Source organism: Boleophthalmus pectinirostris, unplaced genomic scaffold, assembly GCF_026225935.1.
Source record: "Boleophthalmus pectinirostris isolate CB_2022bp ecotype Guang Dong unplaced genomic scaffold, ASM2622593v1 HiC_scaffold_10, whole genome shotgun sequence".
In the NCBI taxonomy this organism is placed as follows: Eukaryota; Metazoa; Chordata; class Actinopteri; order Gobiiformes; family Gobiidae; genus Boleophthalmus; species Boleophthalmus pectinirostris.
In genome coordinates, this window is record NW_026570971.1 from 32,701,205 (window position 1) to 32,721,645 (window position 20,441).

Sequence of the window (20,441 nt, forward strand, 5' to 3'; positions counted from 1 at the left end):
AACTTTACGACATATAAACCGTAACGACTCTAGAGCCACATCAATCCGTTTGACATTATAATTTGTTTAATTCAGTTTTGCGCAACTCTCACAGAAAAGAAACTTAAAACCGCATCGCTAATTTGCATAAACTCAGCGAAGATAAAACTACAGCTCTTCAGGTTCAATTTCTGTTGGATTAAAAGACATGATTCAGTGGAATACAGGTTAGTGTGACCAGATTTGCGTTTGTCAAAACCAGGACACTGTACGGGGGGAGGGAGGTGGGGACTCGTCATCGACATTGCGCGACTCTCACCTGGTAAAACTTTTTCCCACTGGACACCGAAACATATGTTCCCGCTTTGTACGCTGTGCACATGGACTGTGCACATGGACTGTGCACATGGACTGTGCACATGGACTGTGCACATGGACTGTGCACATGGACTGTGCACATGGACTCCCACTTGTCCCGAACGCAACGGAAAGTGTGGAATTTCTTGTACAAATCATCGTTAAATACACATTTGTGCTTCGGTACGCTGCAGACTGACCTACTGTTTGTGTTTGCTCGCTCCTTCTGAGTGCAGAGAGACACATGTACGGACCCCTGTTTGGTCACGCTTCGGACAGCAACCTACATTCGGTTTGTCGATTAAAATTAACGTAATCGATGAAATTCTTAATGATCAATTATCGATTAATCATGCCCATCCCTAACCAGGACTAAACCAGGACTAATCTACGTCTAAACCAGGACTAATCTATGTCTAAACCAGGTCTAAACCAGGTCTAAACCAGGTCTAAACCAAATCTAAAATAGTTCTAAACCAGGTCTAAACTATGCTTAAACCAGGTCTAAATCAGGTCTAAACCAGGACTGTAACAGGTTCTTCTCTGATCTCCAGTGGGTTCTTTTCTGCAGATGTCCCCAGACTCAGTGCTCAGGGATAATTGGTTCAAAAGACAGAATATTGAAATGTTAAAAGGTCAAAGGTAAAACATGAGAATCAATAGAAGTGAACAGACACTTCTGATTAAGGCCTGGTCTAGACCTGCTTTTGACCTGCTTTTGACCGAGTCCTCATTTAGACCTGATTTAGACATGGCAAATCCCTTGGTGAGGCCTGGTTAAATTCTGGTTTGAGTCTAACTTCAAATCTGGTTATGCCCTGGTTTATCTTAATCCTGGTTTAGTCCTGCTTTAGTCCTGCTTTAGTTCTGGTTTAAAATTGCTTTAGTCCTTTTGTAGTCCTTCATAGTCCTTTTGTAGTTCTGATTTTAGTCTGTTTTTTAGTCTTGTCTTAATCCTGCTTTAGTCCTGGTTTAGTCCTATAGTTTAATCCAGTTTCAGTCCTGGTTTAGTCCTGGTTTAGTCCTGGTTTAGTCCTGGTTTAGTCTTGGTTTAGTCCTGGTGTTATCCTATAGTTTAATCCAGTTTCAGTCCTGGTTTAGTCCTGGTTTTGTCTTGGTTTAGTCCTGGTGTTATCCTATAGTTTAATCCAGTTTCAGTCCTGGTTTAGTCCTGGTTCCCTCTTCCATTTAAACCCTTCGGGACTTTGTAAATGTAAAATCCATGTATCTGTATCTGAGACCAAATTAAAGCGTCAAATTAACGGTAAAGGCTCTGGTTTCCACACAGAGAGAAAGAATCACATCGATTTTACTCCAAAACAATAAAAGGAATCACAAAAGAAAATTAGACCCTCATTAGGAGACGCACAGAGAGAGGGAGAGAGAACGGAGAGAAAGTACGGAGAGAGCGGGAGAATATGGATTTGAGCGCACAGACAGCTAATAGAAACAGACTGGGAACGAACAATTAAAGGGTTTTTGTTCTACAGTTATTGGCTGAGTGACTTTATTGGCTCGTATAGTGATTACACGACATGAAACCATTTGGAAGACGCTGCGTTCAAATAAAACCATTTACATGTGAAATTTATCCACACAAGCAGTCCTGGATTAGTCCTGGATTAGTCCTGGATTAGTCCTGGTTTAGTCCTGGTTTAGTCCTGGTTTAGTCCTGGTTTAGTCCTGATTCAATCCTGGTTTTGTCCTGGTCTAATCCTGGTCTAATGGTATTTTAAAACTTGGGATAGTCCTGGTTTAGTTCTTCTAAACCAGAACTAATACAGGACTAAATCAGGACTAAACTAGATCTAAACCAGCTCTAAACCAGCACTAAACCAGAACTAAACCAGAACTAATCAAGGACTAAACTAGAACTGAACCAGGACTCAACCAGGACTCAACCAGGACTCAACCAGGACTAAACCAGGACTAAACCAGGACTAAACCAGGACTAAACCAGGACTAAACCAGAATTGAACCAGTACTGAACCAGAACTGAACCAGGACCAGGTCTAATGCTATTTTAAACCTTGGCATAGTCCTGGTTTAGTTCTTTTTTTAGACCTTATTTAGTCCTGGTTCAGACCTGGTGAAGTTGTGGTTCAGACCGAGTTTAAGCTTGGTTAAGTCCTACCATACATGGTGATAGATAGATAGATTTATATTATAGATAATCTTTTTTTGTTTTTTAGTTTAGTTTTTAGTTTAGTCCTGGTTTAGTCCTGGTTTAGTCTGGTTTAGTTCTGGTTTTAGTTCTGGTTTTGTCCTGGTTTTGTCCAGTACTTTGCAGTTTCTCTGTCTCATGATCCCTCAGAGTTTTGCAGGTCACAGTTTTTCTAATTTTAAACTTTATTTGCTTCACTCTTCGCTCCATAAACAGACTCTGTGTTTAACCTAATGTGAAAATAATAAGATCTATAACACAGACGACGAGGAGGAGGAGGACGACGAAGAGGAAGAGGAGGGGGGCTATTACTGCAAAAGTCCCAATTACATCTGTGGAGGAGAGGAGAGAGAGATGAGAGAGAGAGAGAGAGAGAAGAGAGGAGAAGGAGAGAGAAAGGGGAAGGAGAGAGGTATGATAGAGAGGAGAGAGAGGGGAGAGGAGGAGGAGGAGGGAGGAGAGGAAAGAGACAAGGAGGAGAGGGGGAGGAGAGGGGAGGAGAGGGGATGAGAGGAGAAAGGTATGAGAGAGAGGAGAGACAAGGGGAAAGGGAGGAGGGGAGAAGAGAGGAGGGGGGGAGGTATGAGAGAGGGGAGAGGGAGAGGAGAAGAGAGAGGTATGAGAAAGGAGAGAGGAGAAAGAGAGAGAAGGGACAGAGGGGTAGGAGAAGGGGATGAGGGGAAAGAGGTATGAGAGACAAGGGGAAAGGGAGGAGGGGAGAGGGGGTATGAGAGAGGAGAGAGAGAAGAAGGAGAGAGAAGGGAAAGACGGGTAGGAGAAGGGGATGAGGGGAGAGGTATGAGAGAGAAGAGAAAGGACAAGGAGGGAGGGGGGGATGAGAGGTGAGAGAGAAGGAGGAGAGGAGAGAAAGTGAGAGGAGAGGAAGGGGGTAGAGAAAGGAGAATGAGGAGAGAGAAGGAAACGAGAGAAAGGGGGTGAAAGGAGAGAAGGAGGAGAGAGAGTAGAGGGGGATGCATGCTGATTCTATTGTGATAGCGCTCTGAAGGGGGAGTGACTTAACAGGGAGAGCAAAGGGAGGGGTAGAGGGTCCAGAACAGAAGTGAAGCTAATAAAATATGATAATACAATGTTTTTAGCGACAATTTCAGCCCTGAAATCTCGAACTTTAATCTCCAGAGGTAAAAGGAGCTGTTCACTTGAAAACTACCACTTCATGACATCACAAGGTGGAACAGCATCTTGAGCTTTAAAGATGTAGACAGACTAATAATAAAGTGTTACTCAAACATGTGAATGAAACGAAAACACAACTCCAGGTGTGTTTCTGAAGAGGGAACAACTTTGTAACATGGCCTAAAGCTCACAAAAGTCGACTTTGTGTAATATTAGACCTTTAAATTAAATTCCAGAATAAATATTTTCTTCTGTCTCTTTTGCAGCTCTGCTTTATGCCACCATCTTTGGAAACGTGACGACCATCTTCCAGCAGATGTACGCCAACACCAACCGCTACCACGAGATGCTCAACAACGTCCGAGACTTCCTCAAACTCTACCAGGTCCCCAAAGGTCTGAGCGAGAGGGTCATGGACTACATCGTCTCCACCTGGTCCATGTCCAAGGGCATAGACACAGAGAAGGTACTGGACCAGGACTGGACCAGGACTAAACCAGGACTAAACCAGGACTAAACCAGGACTGGACCAGGACTGGACCAGGACTGGACCAGGACTGGACCAGGACTGGACCAGGACTGGACCAGGACTGGACCAGGATTGAAACACCAGGCTTTGACAAGAAGGTATGACCACAATTACAGTTACCATTATAGTCACAGCTGCCCTGGGACAGACTGACAGAAGTAAGACTTCCCAGCTGCACCATCAGCCCCTCTGACCAGGCAATGTTGGTGAAGTGTTTTGCCTAAGGAAACAACAACAGTCTTTCAGGTTTTTTGGTTGGGCGACCACTGCTCTAACCACGGAGCCTCTACCAGGACTAAACCAGATCTAAACCAGGACTAAAACAGGACTTAACCAGGACTAAACCAAGACTAAACCAGGACTGAACCAAGACTAAACCAGGACTGAACCAAGACTAAAAAAGGACTTAACCAGGACTGAACCAAGACTAAACCAGGACTGAACCAAGACTAAACCAGGACTGAACCAGGACTAAAGCAGATCTAAACCAGGATTAAACCAAGAGCAATCGGTGGCACGAGTCTGGCTTGGCACACCTCCAGTGCAGTGTTCGCTTTACTTTGTCGTCTGCATTTGACCCATTTCATGAATCATGTGCATGATATTAGATGTGATAGGCCTAACAGACACAGGTAGTAGCTACATCAGTATCTGCACAAATCTGTTAAATGAACCTAATGTCCATCTTAAATTTCACCTGTCCAGTCAGTATTATTTACTTTTCACTTTACAAACATGCACGGACTGTAAAAAACAGATAATGTATTCCCAGAATGAAATGCATGCATTGGAGGCTAATATAACGTGATTAACAAGTAAATATAAGCTTTTGTACTGTCCTCACTGAGATGTTAGCAGTTCCAGCTTGACAGCGAGCTAAACTCTGATTTGATGACGAGACAGTTGTAGTTTTCAGATTTAATGCTCATCGTTTGAATGCAGAATGAAAAGGCGCTGCTTCTGTAGGAGTTGCAAGTTGCGAGATTCAAGTTTGATTTGTAGCGGTATGAGTCTGTTTTGTTGCCTCTTTGTTGCCTCTTGTTGCCAACATGTGTTCTCATCTCTCACATATTTTCATACTTCCGGTTCCATGGACTGGGGTGAAGTACCAAAATAAAAGCATGAATTGAATAAAACTATATGCATTAAAATTAACTAAATAATGTCTGAAAGACAGAACAGCTTTGATATAGTCAGACTGTGTCTTTTTTAAGTTTAATGAATGAAATAATGCGTGTTTTTAAATTACCTCAGAGCTACACTGGCCAAGTGTTTACAGATTTAGTCCTATGTCTGTGAAAATGTGGCATTTCCTCCTTGTAGCTTCATTAATCACTCTGTGGTCTTCTTTTCCATTAACAGTAAAAACATTATTAGTGTTTGATGGAAATCTGTCCAAATATGAAAGTTTGAGTGCACTTTTCATCGCATTAGTTACAAACTAGTAGCCAAATTTTAGCTCCAAGGTCCACTTTTCACTTTTGCGGGTGTTTTCTTAGTTTTCACTGCAGATCGTTGTATCGTTTCTCTATTTGCAGCGCATTGGATGGTGATACATTTGTTTTGTTTCTTGCAGTGCGTTTTTTCATTTTGCACCGTGTTCTTTGTTGTGTTTGACTTTGTGAATTTGCAATCGTTTCTGTACTTGGAAGTTGTTTTCTAACTGAGACGCATTGGGCCACTGTAGTGCGTTTGGTGCCCCTTGGCCACCATAAAAGAGCCTTTGATGAACCAACCACTAGAAAAGTTACACAATGCACCTTTAAAATTGCCAGAACAATAAAGTGCTAAGATTTGTTCACAAGGATAGCTTCTGAAGGAACAAACCTGGAACACTATAACAGACTCCGCTGAGACTCACCGATCAGTCTGCTTGACCATTTAATGATTTGATTAATTTTTGTCCTATTTTTCAATGCCAGTTTGAACTGGGACCACAATAGAATCCTTCCAAAAGATGGAGACATGCTGTGTTTTCAATGATTGAGTAAAAATATACTGAAACACTCTGCTGAGCTCTTTGGCACAGTTATATTATAAGTATTTTTCCTTGTACCTGGAATTATAATATTGTCCTTTGTATTGAAAATATGTGATGTGAATGATATGAATAGGGATATGTTTGTTATGTTTCACCAAAACACCGATAGAGCGTCTCTACACACAGAGAACTGCCTCCAGACAAAACTCTACACAAAAGAACACATTAAACAGCAGAAGACATAATCCGGCTGCTGCATTTATTTTCAGCATATTATAAATTATTGCTTCCTCTGTTGTATTGTTTTGTAACCAATAACAGGTTCATATGAAACTGTCCTCTTCTTTATGAGTTTTGGTAATTCTGGTGGCCTGTGCAATTCCCCTCTTTGCCACAAGAGTGCAGAAGACATATTTTACTGTTGTAGAACGGAACAGTTTGGTGGTTATTGTTGTTAGGCATTAGATGGCACAATTGTTCAGTATAAACGTCATTGTATGGCCTTTTGGTTACTCCAGTTCAGACAGTGTTTTTAGGTTTATTTTAGTTTTTATACAATATTTTTATTCCCAATGCCTAGTTCTAAATATATGCATACAGCCCTTTTACAAAAAATGTTTCGTCAAAGTAAAAAAAATATATACTTATAAGGTATATTTTTTTAGCACTAAAAACATTTTAACCATGTAGTCTGAAATTTTCCTTAAAATGCAGTGCATAAAAAATAAAACATATTACTATTATCAAATGGAACCTGGAAGTCTGTTGCCATACTGTGGAACATTTTAGGCAAAGCAAAATCTCCATGGTGACAAACAGGTCTCTCTACCAGAAAAGTTATATAGTGCAAGTTATAGTGGAGAGGTAGCTGGCTGGTTTCTGTCACCTGCTTTTCTCCATGGAGATGTTACTGTGTTGCCTGGATGCCTGAATGTTAACACATTTATGGCAAAAAGAGAAATTCAGTTTGTCAGCTGGACAAAAGTTTATTTGGTCAAATACATTTCGCAGCTCATCCAAGCTGCTTCTTCAGTTTTGGTCAGAATACTGGTGGACACTTCCTTATATCTTCTTGAATAGAGGAGCTAACTACTCTGAAACTACTCTGAAACTAACACACCTACTTGTTTACAGTTTCTGTTAGTTAGCTAGGCCTCTTGAGTGTGGGGTCTTATTAGCAGAATCATTCAGGGTCATGATGGGTTCTTCCACACCTCTGGACCTGACCTGGATACACCTGTTGTTCTCTTGTTTGTTTTGATTTAGGTTTAAGGATGGAGTTGTAAATAGGAGATAGATGGTGTCTGAGGCCTCCATTTCTGTTCAATGATGTCTTTTCTTTCCTAACAAAAATCACTTCTTTAACTCCCCTCTCAAACCAATTATTTTCTCTGGCTAAGATATGTACCTCACTACCCTCAAAGGAGTGGTCCTAGGCTTTTAGATGGAGTTGTATGTCGGACTAAGGTCCACTATTGTTCTCTCGTCTGTGTTGGTACATCCTCTTGTGAAGTAGCTGTTTAGTTTCTCCAGTGTAGCACTCATTGCAGTCTTCTACACTTAATGGAGTAGACCACATTGCTTTGTTTGGGGCTTGGTGTTTTGTCCTTTAGGTGGACAAAGGCAACAAGCAACATAGTGAAAAAATACACTGATATGTTTCACGGTGTTGGCTGTCTACCAAACAAATATAAAATACAACTAATAGACAATGCTGAACCAGTGATACACCCAGCCAGAAAAGAGTTACAGACACTTGAAACTTGAAAAAAAGATCATTAGAAAAATTGAGGAAGCAACAGACTGGGTGAATTCTCTTGTGATTGTGGAAAAGAAAAATGGAGATCTGAGATTGTGCATAGATCCGAGAGATCTGAACAAGTGGATTTTAAAAGAGAACACTTCAAATTGCCCACAAAAATTGACATAACAAGTGCAATGGCAGGGGCATGCTATTTTTCCAAACTGGATGCTTCATCAGGCTTTTACCAAATCGAAATGGACGCGGAAAGCCAAAGCTTTTGGGAGACACTGTTCTCTGTGCATGCCTTTCGGGATTGCTTCAGCACCGTAAGTATTTCAGAGGACTGTATAGCACATGTTCAATGGAATGGAAGGAGTCTGAGTATTGATGATGTGGTCATAACAGCAAAGCATTCGGGACTGAAACTGAACAGACAAAAATGTCAGTTTGAGGTGAGTGAGATTACTTGCCTAGGAGACAAGCTATCCACAGCAGGGATACAACTAGACCACAGGTGTCAAACATAAGGCCCGGGGGCCAGATCCGGCCCCCCAAGACCTTTAATGTGGCCCTTGGGTGATTTTCTACTAAAATATTTTAATTATATTTTCTATTAAAATATTGGTAATTTTCTGCGGTGCTTAGCATAGCAGCGTCTCTAGCGTCTCTGTACGTGGCCCCTCCCACCAGAGCAGCACAAATGAAGACTTGTCTCTTTCCAAATGCTCTTAAAGGACGATCGTTTTGACTGTTGACCGTGACACCCTCATCAGAAACATGTCACAAATGAGAAAAGTGGACGCTGAGTGCAGGATTTTCTGAGAAAAATTGACTTATTCCTATTTGCATACAAGTTCATGTTAAAACATTGTGTTGAAATTGAATTTTTCTTAAAGTTTCAGATTGTTCATAATATTATAATATTATAATAAGAAAGAGTTCATCAATTAAAAAAGATGTCTGTAATAGATTTGCGTTTCTCTGCACAAATATTTGAAATTATTGTTATTTTGGGGGTTTATATGCCATGAGTTTTCTGATCCGGCCCCTTTGGGATCAAAGTAGGTTGGATACGGCCCCCGGACCAAAATGAGTTTGACACCCCTGAACTAGACCCTGAAAAAGTAAGAGCAATAACACACATGCCCATACCAGAAAACTAAACAAAACAGACTTACAAAAAGCACCTGGCTTAGTAAACTACATAACCGAGAGAAAGTATACACAGATAGAAATAGAGACACTAGGGACAGTGTTTGAATGTGAAAAGTTTCCTGAATACATCTATGGCAGAGAAGTGATGCTTGAGACCGATCACAAACCACTGATCGTAATCTCCACCAAACCTCTTGGAGAGGCATCACCTCACATCCAATGCCTGCTGCTTAGCCTGCAAAAGTACAGTTTAACATTTGAGTTCACACCAGGTAAACAGCTCATTGTGACAGACACACTGAGTCAAGCTTCACTGAACTGTACAGAACTAAGCAAGACTGAACCATGATGTGCAAGTGCATGTGGATGCAATGCAGAAGTGCATGCCTGTGTCACAAGATAAATGGAAACAAATTGCAGATTCAAAAAGCTGCAAAACGTGATAAACCAGATCCATCAACCAGGTGAGAAAAAGCTGATCCACCCATATCAAAACTTCAAAGAGGGACTGTCTGTGGTACAAGGAGTGCTACACAAAGGGAAACAGATTGTTATGTCTGCAGAAATGCACTTACAAATGCTTCAACTCACACACAAAGGATATTTAAGCATAGAAAAGTGAAAAAGATGTGAAATAGCTTTACTGTACTGGCCACACATGAACAAAGACATAGAAAACTATAAAGATTAGACCACAGGTGTCAAACATAAGGCCCAGGGGCCAGATCCGGCCCCCCAAGACCTTTAATGTGGCCCTTGGGTGATTTTCTACTAAAATATTTTAATTATATTTTCTATTAAAATATTGGTAATTTTCTGCGGTGCTTAGCATAGCAGCGTCTCTAGCGTCTCTGTACGTGGCCCCTCCCACCAGAGCAGCACAAATGAAGACTTGTCTCTTTCCAAACGCTCTTAAAGGACGATCGTTTTGACTGTTGACCGTGACACCCTCATCAGAAAAATGTCCAACATGAGAAAAGTGGAGCCGAGTGCAGGATTTTCCAAGAAAAATTGACTTATTCCTATTTGCATACAAGTTCATGTTAAAACATTGTGTTGAAATTGAATTTTTCTTAAAGTTTCAGATTGTTCATAATATTATAATATTATAATAAGAAAGAGTTCATCAATTAAAAATGATGTCTGTAATAGATTTGCGTTTCTCTGCACAAATATTTGAACTTATTGTTATTTTTGGGGTTTATATGCCATGAGTTTTCTGATCCGGCCCCTTTGGGATCAAAGTAGGTTGGATACGGCCCCCGGAACAAAATGAGTTTGACACCCCTGACAGTCAATGGTTTCCTTTTTCGTCCTTCCTGTGGATCAATCCTGCCCATCGCCTTCACCTTTCACTATTTTTCAATTCTGTTGGGAAGGGAAACAGTTTGAACAGAGGTTTGAGTCACACACATCTGATTCCCTTTTGCAGTTATGGAGTTTGCAAAAAAAATTCTCGAGTCGTTTTCTGCTGTTAGGATCCAACAACCACACAATTACAATGTCCGAATCCCAAAACTAAAATATAACAATATCAGAACCAGAAACAAAAATGATATGGTTCAAAAGACATGAAAAGATCGACTTTGTCAATAGACACATCCCACTGGGAAAACAAACATGGAGGTTTGATGCTCACTTTTTCGGAAAATCCTTCCCAGTGTGCATTGCACAGTGACCGGAAGTCCGAGATTCTTGATGCGTGTATACACGGCATCCGAACGCCGCACAAACATCCCGTGAGGTACACAAACATGTGATGAATGTTAAGCATTTATCATCCTAATATACTGTATTTCCAAATAAAAGAAACCTTGAGCATGTTTACATGTTGTTTTTCAGTGGACTAGTTTGATATTTATTTTTACGATTCTGACAATTGACCGAACGCTGCACTCTAATCGATATTCAGGAATGGCACATCTCTTGTTTAGAGCTCCACGCCCCAGAGTGCTGGCATTCAAGACAGGGTTCCTTGAAGACCTGCCTGCTCCTGTCTGCCCCTGCCTTGCTTTTACCTCATACTGTGTTCGGTCTTCTGTCTTGTTTTTCTGTGATTCTGATGTGAAGTTTTAGTTTGTGAATAACACAATACACAACAAACTGTAATTTTCAATAGTAATCAAAGTTTCTTTATTATTACCATGCTGTGAAATGTGTTGCATTAACAGAAACTTTGTAGAGAGCACAGGTAAAACAATCAAGACCAAACTAATCAGGAAATGTATGTGATTTTGTTCTCATTATAATACTTGTTTATACTCATTCAGTTTCAATAGTGGTGGCAGTATAATGATTTATCCACTTTTTATCCACTTTTTTGACATAAGTAATCCCTGGCCTTAATATTATTTCCCTGTGATCCAGAACACACACTGCTCCAATACTTTAGGAAGATGTGAGTTTGGTTACCAGTGAATCTCTCTTGACAGTTGGATTAACCAATCAGGGTCATCAATGGTCCATCTATATCAAAACAAATACAGCTGCTTGTGAAGAAAAAAGATGGAAAACAATCAGGGAACCGAAAAACATGGCAGCTTTCTGCAGAATCAGTTTAGGAAGCACTAAAGTCGGTTCATCTAAGGTGAGTTTTAGATGTTTTAGATGCATCAATGAAATAAACAAATCTAGAATGCTAATGTTCACACAGCTGTGTTCAACACCAGAGCTCTCATGAAAACACGATGTGCATCTTCTGTCAGTGAGTTTAGTATGTAATAAAGTGCTCTGTAGGTTGTAAAACTTGAAAGACCCATTGCAATTGGTATTCCAATAACTGGGACAAACCTGACCCCTTCCTCTAAAGCTGATGCTGTAATGCGAGTGGCAGACATGGACAGTACTTTTACCATCAGATCAAGGGTTGCATCACCTGCTGATGACAGAGGAGATTTTAACTCATTTAAGAGATAATTTAAAGACACCCCACTAACATCAGACAGTTTCTGCAAAGAATGAACAGTAAGACCCAGTGAACTCATACACTCTACAGTAAAAGCAAATATCATGTTCAGATCAAGACCCTCAGAAAAACCAGGGACAGGCACAGCTGCTCCAGCTGCAGATGCTAAAGTGAGCCATTTTATTCTGCTTTCTATAAGCTTTTTCTTCTGCTCTATGACCTACTGACTGATGTTTGGAAGAGCAAGGAGCAGCGCATCTCGTTGGTGTTGAGGAAGTTCTTTCTCTAAGGTTTTCCACAGCAGACTGAATTCATACAAGTGAAGTCTGAGACCACACACCAGGAAGACTTTTGGACACTGAATGCCAAGTTTCTGAAGTCCTGCATCATAATAAAATAGAACATGGATGAGTATGTAGAGTAGACCCAAACAAATAAAGATACTTACCTTCAGTGCAGTCATCTCTGATGGTTTTAAGGAGATCCTCCTCATTTAGGTTTGGGTCATCTCTCTTCTCATCTCTTATGTTATGATCTATCTTGGATCGAACAAAGTAGAAATTTTTATTCATTTTCTGAATTTCTTGAGCCAGTTTTGCATCGTTTTCTTTGAAGCGATCACTGGAAACGATGATGAAGAAGTCGTACTTCTCAAACCCCACATGCTGCAGGTATTTGTCAGCTGTAAACTTGGTGGTACCAATCCCGGGCAGATCCCATATTTTAACATTGGGATTTTGTGGGTGGGGGTATACTGTGGGCTCCATTGTGGTCTCCTTTACGCCTGTTGGTGCTGATTCAGGTGTTTTGTTTTTTATTCCTCTAAGAGCATTCACCAGAGAAGATTTACCTGCTCCAGACTCTCCAGTGATTGCAATGTTCAGAGGAGCACTGTATATGCAGTCCAAATATTCCAGAGCCTTTTTAGCTGCAAGAGCCAGGTCATTGTTTTGTAGAGCTGTTTGAACTTCTTCTTTGCACTGCTCAGCCATGATGATCCCTGAAACAAAGGAATGAAATAATATGATGTCTGTAGAACAGTAGAATAGTAGAATAGTAGAATAGTACAGATGTCTATTTTTATTAACCCTTTTGACCTATTTTTGGAATACACATAAGAGCTCTCTCCTGGGAGGATAATTTGGGTGTTTTTATTTGATGTAGAGACATTTCTTAGTTACAAAATCTTCAATGGCTTGTTGCATATAAAGGCAATAAAAATGCTCACAGACAAAATGAATGATTTTGTCATAGCTGGCATGGCCCATATCATTGTGCAAGCTCTTTAACACCAGTGGCTTTAACTGTTCAGGAGGGCAGGGTGTTTTTGGTGTTATTTTTCTGTACTATAGTCCATTGCCAACGTCCAGCTTAATTCACTTGTACAAAAGTTTGTTTACTCGTGTGGTCTTTCTTTGTCATACTGCTAGGTGTTGTTTATCTCCTAAAATAATGCAGTGTTGCTTTTCTCCCTTATGTGTGCATTTATGAAACATTTTTACTCAGATACATTAAAAATATCTTTAGTGACAAGTGTGTCTTTAAAGGTACGAGGCTTGATTATCTCTGTAAATCATAGACTGAAATGGACAAAGCTAACACGCTAGCCGCCATGTTCCCGATAGGAAGATGACTTACATTGGAATATTGTCGGCCTTCTCTCTGTAACTGCTGGAGTGGGCCTTGTCATTCTGGTCTTAAAATGTTAATTTTAATCCGCTCTACATGATTGTGTGTTTTTTTTTTTCTTTGCTATTTTGTCCGTTAAAAAAAATTCTATTCATAATATGACACCAATTTCATTCATGTAAAACCACTAGCATTGTGAGTTTCTGTTGTCAAATCAGAATCAAAGTCAGAGATTTGACCACCATGAATCTTGTACTCTCTGTGTGGTAAAAGCAACAGACCATAGACCAGTGGTGTCCGAACTATGGCCTGGGGGGCCAAATGTGACCAAATGTGAGTAATTTTGTTGACCCTCAGGCCTTCTGCTGAATTGGTCCAAATATTCATAAACAGAACTTTTTATTGCAAATGTGTGCAAATTTAAGTAATTCTACCACTACAAACTCAGTGACATTCACATCGCATTGTCCCAACCCAAACCATATTAAAGTCTAAGTGGCTCTACACTATGTAAAATGAACCCATCTGGATAAATGACTGTACTGACCACCAATCTATGGTCCTCCACTTCAAATATGGTAAGATATGCAGTCCTCGAAGAAAACAGTTTGGCCACCCACACCAAAGACAGCTTGACTAACCTGTCACTGATCCATTATCAGTGACTACTGATGGTGATGTCAACTTAATGGTGACGTCTGAAGGTGCAGGCTCCTCACTGGTCACAGGAGCTACAATGACAGCACGCTCTCCCACAGCACTCTCTTTTACAACGCCCTCTCCCACAGCACCCTCTTCCACGGCTGGTGGTGGTGATCGTAGTTCTCTGATGAGGTCACGGAAAGCGAGCAGGCGGAACATTCCCTGGTCCTCATGGTCCTTCAGTCGTGGACTTCTCAGAAAGTCAACAATGAACGTCGAAGAGTTCCACTTCGGTCGATTCTTCACCTGGCACTTGTTCTTCCACCTCATCTTTCAATGACTCTGCCAGCTTGTAGAGAAGGTCTCTGCTGTGGGCACAGGTCAGCTGGTGAAGTTCTTGCTGGATCTCCCATCTCAGGTCACGTAGCACAGACATGGCTTGTTCTCTGGATTCTGTTCCTTTGGTGATCGGGTCAGGTTCTTCAATGATTAGCACTGGACAGCAGGTGGTGCTAATCTTGAACAAGTTCCCAAAATTATTGGTCCCCTGACAAGCAGTTCAGAGGGTGTATGCCTCGGTGAAGTAATCCTGTTAATAAAAGAATAGACAGAGAATATGTGTTGAGCTGCTTTGCCTCACAACATTGATTGATTGTCCATAGAAGTGCAATATCCCATCTTTAAAGTCAGTACAAATCTGTAATTATTAAACTTCTACTTCTGTTCATCTTAAGCCACATCTTAAGCCACTCCCATTAGACAGACCACATAGTTACAGTGCCTTACTGTGCCTTTACACTCCGCTGTGCCAAATTACTTCAGCCATAACTAATCTGCTTGTATTGAAGGTTTTGCACTGTTGTTTTGCCCACACTGTATATATTATATCCAGGCATTGCCTGGATTATCAAATTTGTCTGTAACATATATTATTCAGTCAAAGTCTACTTAATTATTTACATTTTATTATAGCTTATTAAGCCGGGCCGAATAGCCACAAGTTGGTGAAGGACCTATTAACATTGTAAACACTCATCCAAGACACAAATCAAGTCACACATGCCCTGTGGACATGAATAAGTAGTGCACTATAACATTATAATGGTAAGTGGGTCAAGTCCATGTGATGTGTGCATAAAACAAGTACTTCATGAGGAAATGGTAAGCATGTTTTTCCCGCATTTGTAAAGTGTTGACCATGTTGTCTATGACATCCACCCATCTCTGCCTGGTCTGACAGGATTTATAGTTTTTACCATGACTCAGCAAAAACCTCATAGACATTACATTACCGCAAAAATGGCCACGCAGATCTGACTGGAAGTATCCAACTGCCAACTTTTTAAACAATCTAATTTACCTTACTTTACACTTCATAACTTCACAATTCTTAAATAATGAAAAACTATAAGAGTTACACTTTTTAACTGTTGTGGCCTTAAGGTACTTTTCTAATTCTGACTTGGTTTGGTGGGATAGGTGGGAATATGACCTATTTGTGTTTTTGTTTTCATTTGCATTATGTTGGTGTGGAACATTTTATTTTGAAGTTTAAGCACAGGCCCGATCCACGACCTCAGACACTGGTAGAGGGCACCTGTCCCAGTCAAACATCAGGCACCAAGTTAAATGTGGCACAGATAAATCCAGAGTAGACCCATGATTGTTTATTGCCACAGTAAATAAATAAAAATAATTAATTCAAATTAAATAGTTTGGATTCCCACAACGCAACTGGGCCCAGATGAGCTCTGCAGAAGTTTGTATGGTTGAGTTCTGTGTAAAGACGTCTGCTCTCAGCTGAGCAAGACCCAGTGTAGAACTATAAACCAGCCTTGAGTACTGTAGTATCACTCCACCAATGTAGCCTAAGGTCTAGATGCCCCATACTCTCTGGTGTGTTCTATATGTCATAGGTGACCTAGTGCGTGTTAGTGAGGGGGACCTGAAGAGAGGAGCTGCTCATTGCCGGAGAGATGTGCACTGCATTATCCCAGATTGGTGCTTTTTAAACAAACTTTTAGCCATTTTTAGCCCACAGTTTTATTGACTTTTAGTATTTTTATCCAAAAACTTAAATATTTGTGGGCATTTTTATCTTGTGTTTTTTTTATATTCTATTGTAGTAAACCCACTGAGCCACATAGTACCTGTGGTTAATATTTATCATAGTTTTCTAGTACGCGGTGAGAAGGAAAGTAAAAAAAATACATGAGTTCTGAAATAATCCTGGAATTATGTTACATCTGCTGCCCGTGTCCAACCAGGAAGTCAAATTAAAAAGTTCACTAGAATTAAAAAACAAAGAGACAAAACTGGTAATGAAAACTAGTAGTAGTTTCAGTGAAAAAGTACTCTGGCCTGTCATAGGCACTTAAACACCTCATACAGATTTGTCATACAAACACTGGTTGCATGAGCAGATGTTTCCAAACTCCACAGCCCGGCAGGTAAACTGCAGCTTTATTTGTATGTCAAAGGCTTCTTTCATTGCACTCTGTCTAGTTTGATTTGAATTACTTCATTGCCATAGCTTAAAATCCATACTTGCTCTATGTATTCTCGGGGTGGGTTAGGCACCCTTAATGTCCCAACCCAAACCATATTAAAGTGTAAGTGGCTCTGTCAGGAAGTAAACTTTGTACACTAAAATTTGCCAAACTGGGAAAATAATCTATGAGTTTAAGTCATAAATGTAATGATCTTAAGTGTGTCTTAGTAAAATGAGTAGTTCACTTTAGGTTTGAGGTAAATCTCCTCAAGTGAATCTCTGTTATGTCTTTGTTTTCTATATTTGTTTCTATTGTATAATCATAGTAAATCCCCAACTATAATACTGTATCATGTATCTGTTCTCTCCATCTTGAGCCCTCTAAACTTGCATGACAAATGTATAGAGTTTATTCTTTATTTTATTATACTTTACAGCTCATGTCATTAACATTCCCCGAGGGTTTGAAGCTAACTGGAAGCACTACTCTGTTAAAGGCTCTGTTACTCAAGTTAGATTTTAATCTGATCTTTATTTTAACACAATCTGACCAAAAAGCACTGACATAGCTGGAAGTTTTTCAGTTAGTCCCTCTCACCTTTTTGTGAAAATCAAACACCGAAACAAGACCATGAACGCTCGTATTGATCACAAGCCCCAGAAAATTTGTTAAATCCATTTTGTATTTTTTTCTAGATTTTTCAGACTTAAACTGTTTTGTCTGTGTTTGTTAATGTGTGCACTGATTTCTGCAGAAATGACTAAACTCTGTTAATCTGAGGTGAGATAAATTGTATTTATTAATCATAGGTGACCAATGAGCTCCTTTGTTTCTCATGTCACTGAAAAAAACAAGCAACTTAAATTAGATTACCTGATCATGTCTGGCAGGTTTTAGACAACTTGAAACAATCAACAGAAAATTCAACAGGCCTGAATCCTCTTTTACCATCCACTCATGAGTACTGTTACATCACCTAACTATCTAAAAATGTCATCATTTAACTTTACGATAAAATAAGACCTGTCTATATGTCAGGGAATTTACCCCGACCTCAAATATTAAAGAAGACGCCAGAGACACAGTGGTTCGTAACACAGAGGTCGTGGTAAATTCCCTGACACTATATGCCCTGACAGGGCTTGACATTAAACATTTAGAAGTACTTGACCGGGCAAGTGGCTATAACGTTTTACCTGCCCGACACCCAGATCTACTTGCCCGTGAAAACAAACTAGTGTTCAGTTAATTATATTTTATTAAATATATGGGCAAGTTAGTGTCGTAGTACTCCAGACCGGTTTTGGTCGCGAGACCGGCCTCGAGACCGATCTTTTACGGTTTTACTCTCACCTCGGACTCAACCATGTTTGGAATCAGTCTTATCTTGGACTCGAGGTCTGACACCCGACATGTGTGATCATATTTCATTGCGGCCGCTGTTGTTGGCAATAAACAGCGCAGGTTAAACGTTTTAAAACATCTTACCTGTCCACTTGGCTCCCGTCAGCGCACCACTCCTCGCCTTTTCACACTCTCACTCCTCCCTGAGTACACACACGCACACAGGCTCCGCCCTCAATGCGCTGATTAGAAGAGCAAGATGAAATGCGAAGCAAAAACTAATCTAAATTTATGTTACATTGTTGGCACAAAGCTACATGTGGTTGAAGTTTGCCTAATAGAAGTGCACAAATGCATCTGTATTTGTCATGGCGTGCATTTGGTAAATGTGCAGAGGCTGTTAAATCCCACTGCAAAACCAGTAAGAGAATGTAACTCCAGTTAGGAACTTGAAAAAACCCTACACACTTTCATCACTTTTTTCAAATTTTTCTGTAAAGTGCCAGTGGAAGTTCTCTTAAAGAAGGGGTTCTCAAACTGTGGGTGAGGGTCCAAAAAAGAGCAGCATTCAGTGCAGTACATTTTGTGCAGTATATTTTATATATATATGTGTGTGTGTGTGTGTGTGTGTGTGTGTGTGTGTGTGTGTGTGTGTGTGTGTGTGTGTGTGTGTGTGTGTGTGTGTATGTGTGTAGGTGGGTGGGTGTGTGTGTGTGTGTGTGTGGTCTTGGTCTTGTCTCAGAATTCTCAGAGGTCTTGGTCTTGTCCTGGTCTTGGGACCCTGTGGTCTTGGACAGGTCTTGGTCTCAAATCGTCTCAATTTCATATGGATACCAACATAACATGACCACAATGACTACATGGATTGAGAGAGCAGGGAATGTAGTCATACTTTTTTCTTTTTATAGGGTGGTTATTTTGAAGAATCTCAAATTTATAAAACTAGTTTAAACCATTTCATACTACACTTCACTACACAGTGTAAATATGAAAAAAATAAATAAGAAACATAAATGAAAAAGTGTGTCCAAACTTGAATAGTCACATTAGAACTAATGTGACTATTTATTTAGGCGTGTGCGTAATGATGTATCCAAACGAGTCTGCGTAAAGTTCTCCATAATTCTCCTCCATCCAGGTAGCCGCGTAGTAAAAGTGTAAAGTTATTCATCAAATTAAGAGCACGCGCGTCATGCGCTGCCTTTGATATAAAAGTGTCATAAACAAGAAACAAAAGTGAAACTTAAGCGCATGTCAGTCATCCTGATGACTGAACCGCGTATAGTAGCCTACGCTGTTTTAAAATAACAACATACATATAAAAGTAATTCATTGCTTGAAAAGTATTTTCTTAATAATATTGGTTATAATTTACATAAAAATATCAATAAATTGGAAATATACCCTTATGAAGAAAACTACAACATAGTTTGGACTGTTTAAATTTAGCTCTTTGTTCGCGTTTCTTATCGCTCCGTGATGGGTTAAGGAGACATAATTAATGTGTGTGGCACTACTGGAGAGAGGGGAAATGCCTCAGTGGGTCTCAGTGGGAGAGGGAGTGTCTAAGTACAGCTCACGGAAAAAAAACAAAAAAAAACAAAAGCGTAACACATTTTTTTTTAGACAACCTGCCTCTTCGTTTTTCAACCAAATAAATAGTTAGTATTAAAAAGGGAATAGATTTGTGTCGCTGTATTTTCACTTGCCCACTCGGGCAACTAGGCAGAGGAAAGCACTCGAACGCACAAACTTTTAGTTGCCCCGGGCCAGCGGACAAACCTTAATGTGATGCGTTTACAGCCACGTTTAATTTTAAGTCCCTTAATTCCTGCTCTTCCCGATTCATTGTTTTCTATTCAGGTTTTTCAGGTTTTCTAACTTTTGATATCTTTATCAATTACTAACCCTGAGTCTGTAAATAAAGTTATATATACTAAGAACATGCTTAAAAATATTAAAATAAAATCATACCTTGATCTTCCAGTCTGAAATCTGAGAGATGAATGCTCAGTCACCTCTACAATGAACCACACCCACTGATAGGAACTGAAAGTGGACTAGTTTGTTTTGACTACATTCAAATCTGCCGACAAAGAGGAGGAACGTGTTATTATTATTATTATTTATTTATTTTTATTTTTTTTTGTTTAGTTTAACGTTCTGCCATGTTATAGGCCTAATGTTGAAGAGGTGTTAAGGCTCATTTATGCTACGTTCTAGACCAGGGGTGGGCAAACGTTTTGGCTCGTTGGTCACAAAAGGTTCTGAAATTTGACGGAAGGGCGGAACCAAGAGCAGATGGATGGACTGGAGAGAAAAAATAACCTGGGATATGTAGAAAACCTGTGCTTGAATTTCAATTGAAAGTCATTACAAAGCATTA

The 20,441-nt window shown here is 40.0% G+C and overlaps 2 protein-coding genes across 2 annotated transcripts in view; one reads left to right on the forward strand and one right to left on the reverse strand.

Moving 5' to 3' along the window:
* The window catches only part of LOC110155077 (potassium voltage-gated channel subfamily H member 5-like), a 51,227-nt gene that overhangs the window by 24,769 nt on the left and 6,017 nt on the right, over positions 1-20,441 (forward strand). Inside the window, exon 5 of the mRNA XM_055155495.1 lies at positions 3,901-4,100. Within this exon, the coding sequence (XP_055011470.1) occupies positions 3,901-4,100 (200 nt within the window). The remainder of the gene's footprint in view (positions 1-3,900; positions 4,101-20,441) is intronic.
* On the reverse strand, positions 12,115-19,109 carry LOC110153092 (interferon-inducible GTPase 5-like). The gene is made up of 4 exons (XM_055158526.1): positions 18,200-19,109; positions 14,219-14,808; positions 12,397-12,948; positions 12,115-12,329 (listed from the first exon to the last, which is right to left on the reverse strand). Exons 2-4 carry the CDS (start codon positions 14,547-14,549, stop codon positions 12,169-12,171), a joined length of 1,044 nt encoding a protein of 347 aa, XP_055014501.1. The 5' UTR covers positions 14,550-14,808; positions 18,200-19,109; the 3' UTR covers positions 12,115-12,168.

What these genes read in the sequence shown, in the direction of transcription:
- LOC110153092 (XM_055158526.1), bottom strand. Translation starts at nt 14,549, where the DNA reads ATGAGGTGGAAGAACAAGTGCCAGGTGAAGAATCGACCGAAGTGGAAC. An exon ending in TGATAATGGATCAGTGACAG is followed by an intron (nt 12,949 to 14,218) that starts GTTAGTCAAGCT and finishes CCTTTGTTTCAG; the next exon opens with GGATCATCATGGCTGAGCAG. An exon ending in CAGAGATGACTGCACTGAAG is followed by an intron (nt 12,330 to 12,396) that starts GTAAGTATCTTT and finishes ATTATGATGCAG; the next exon opens with GACTTCAGAAACTTGGCATT.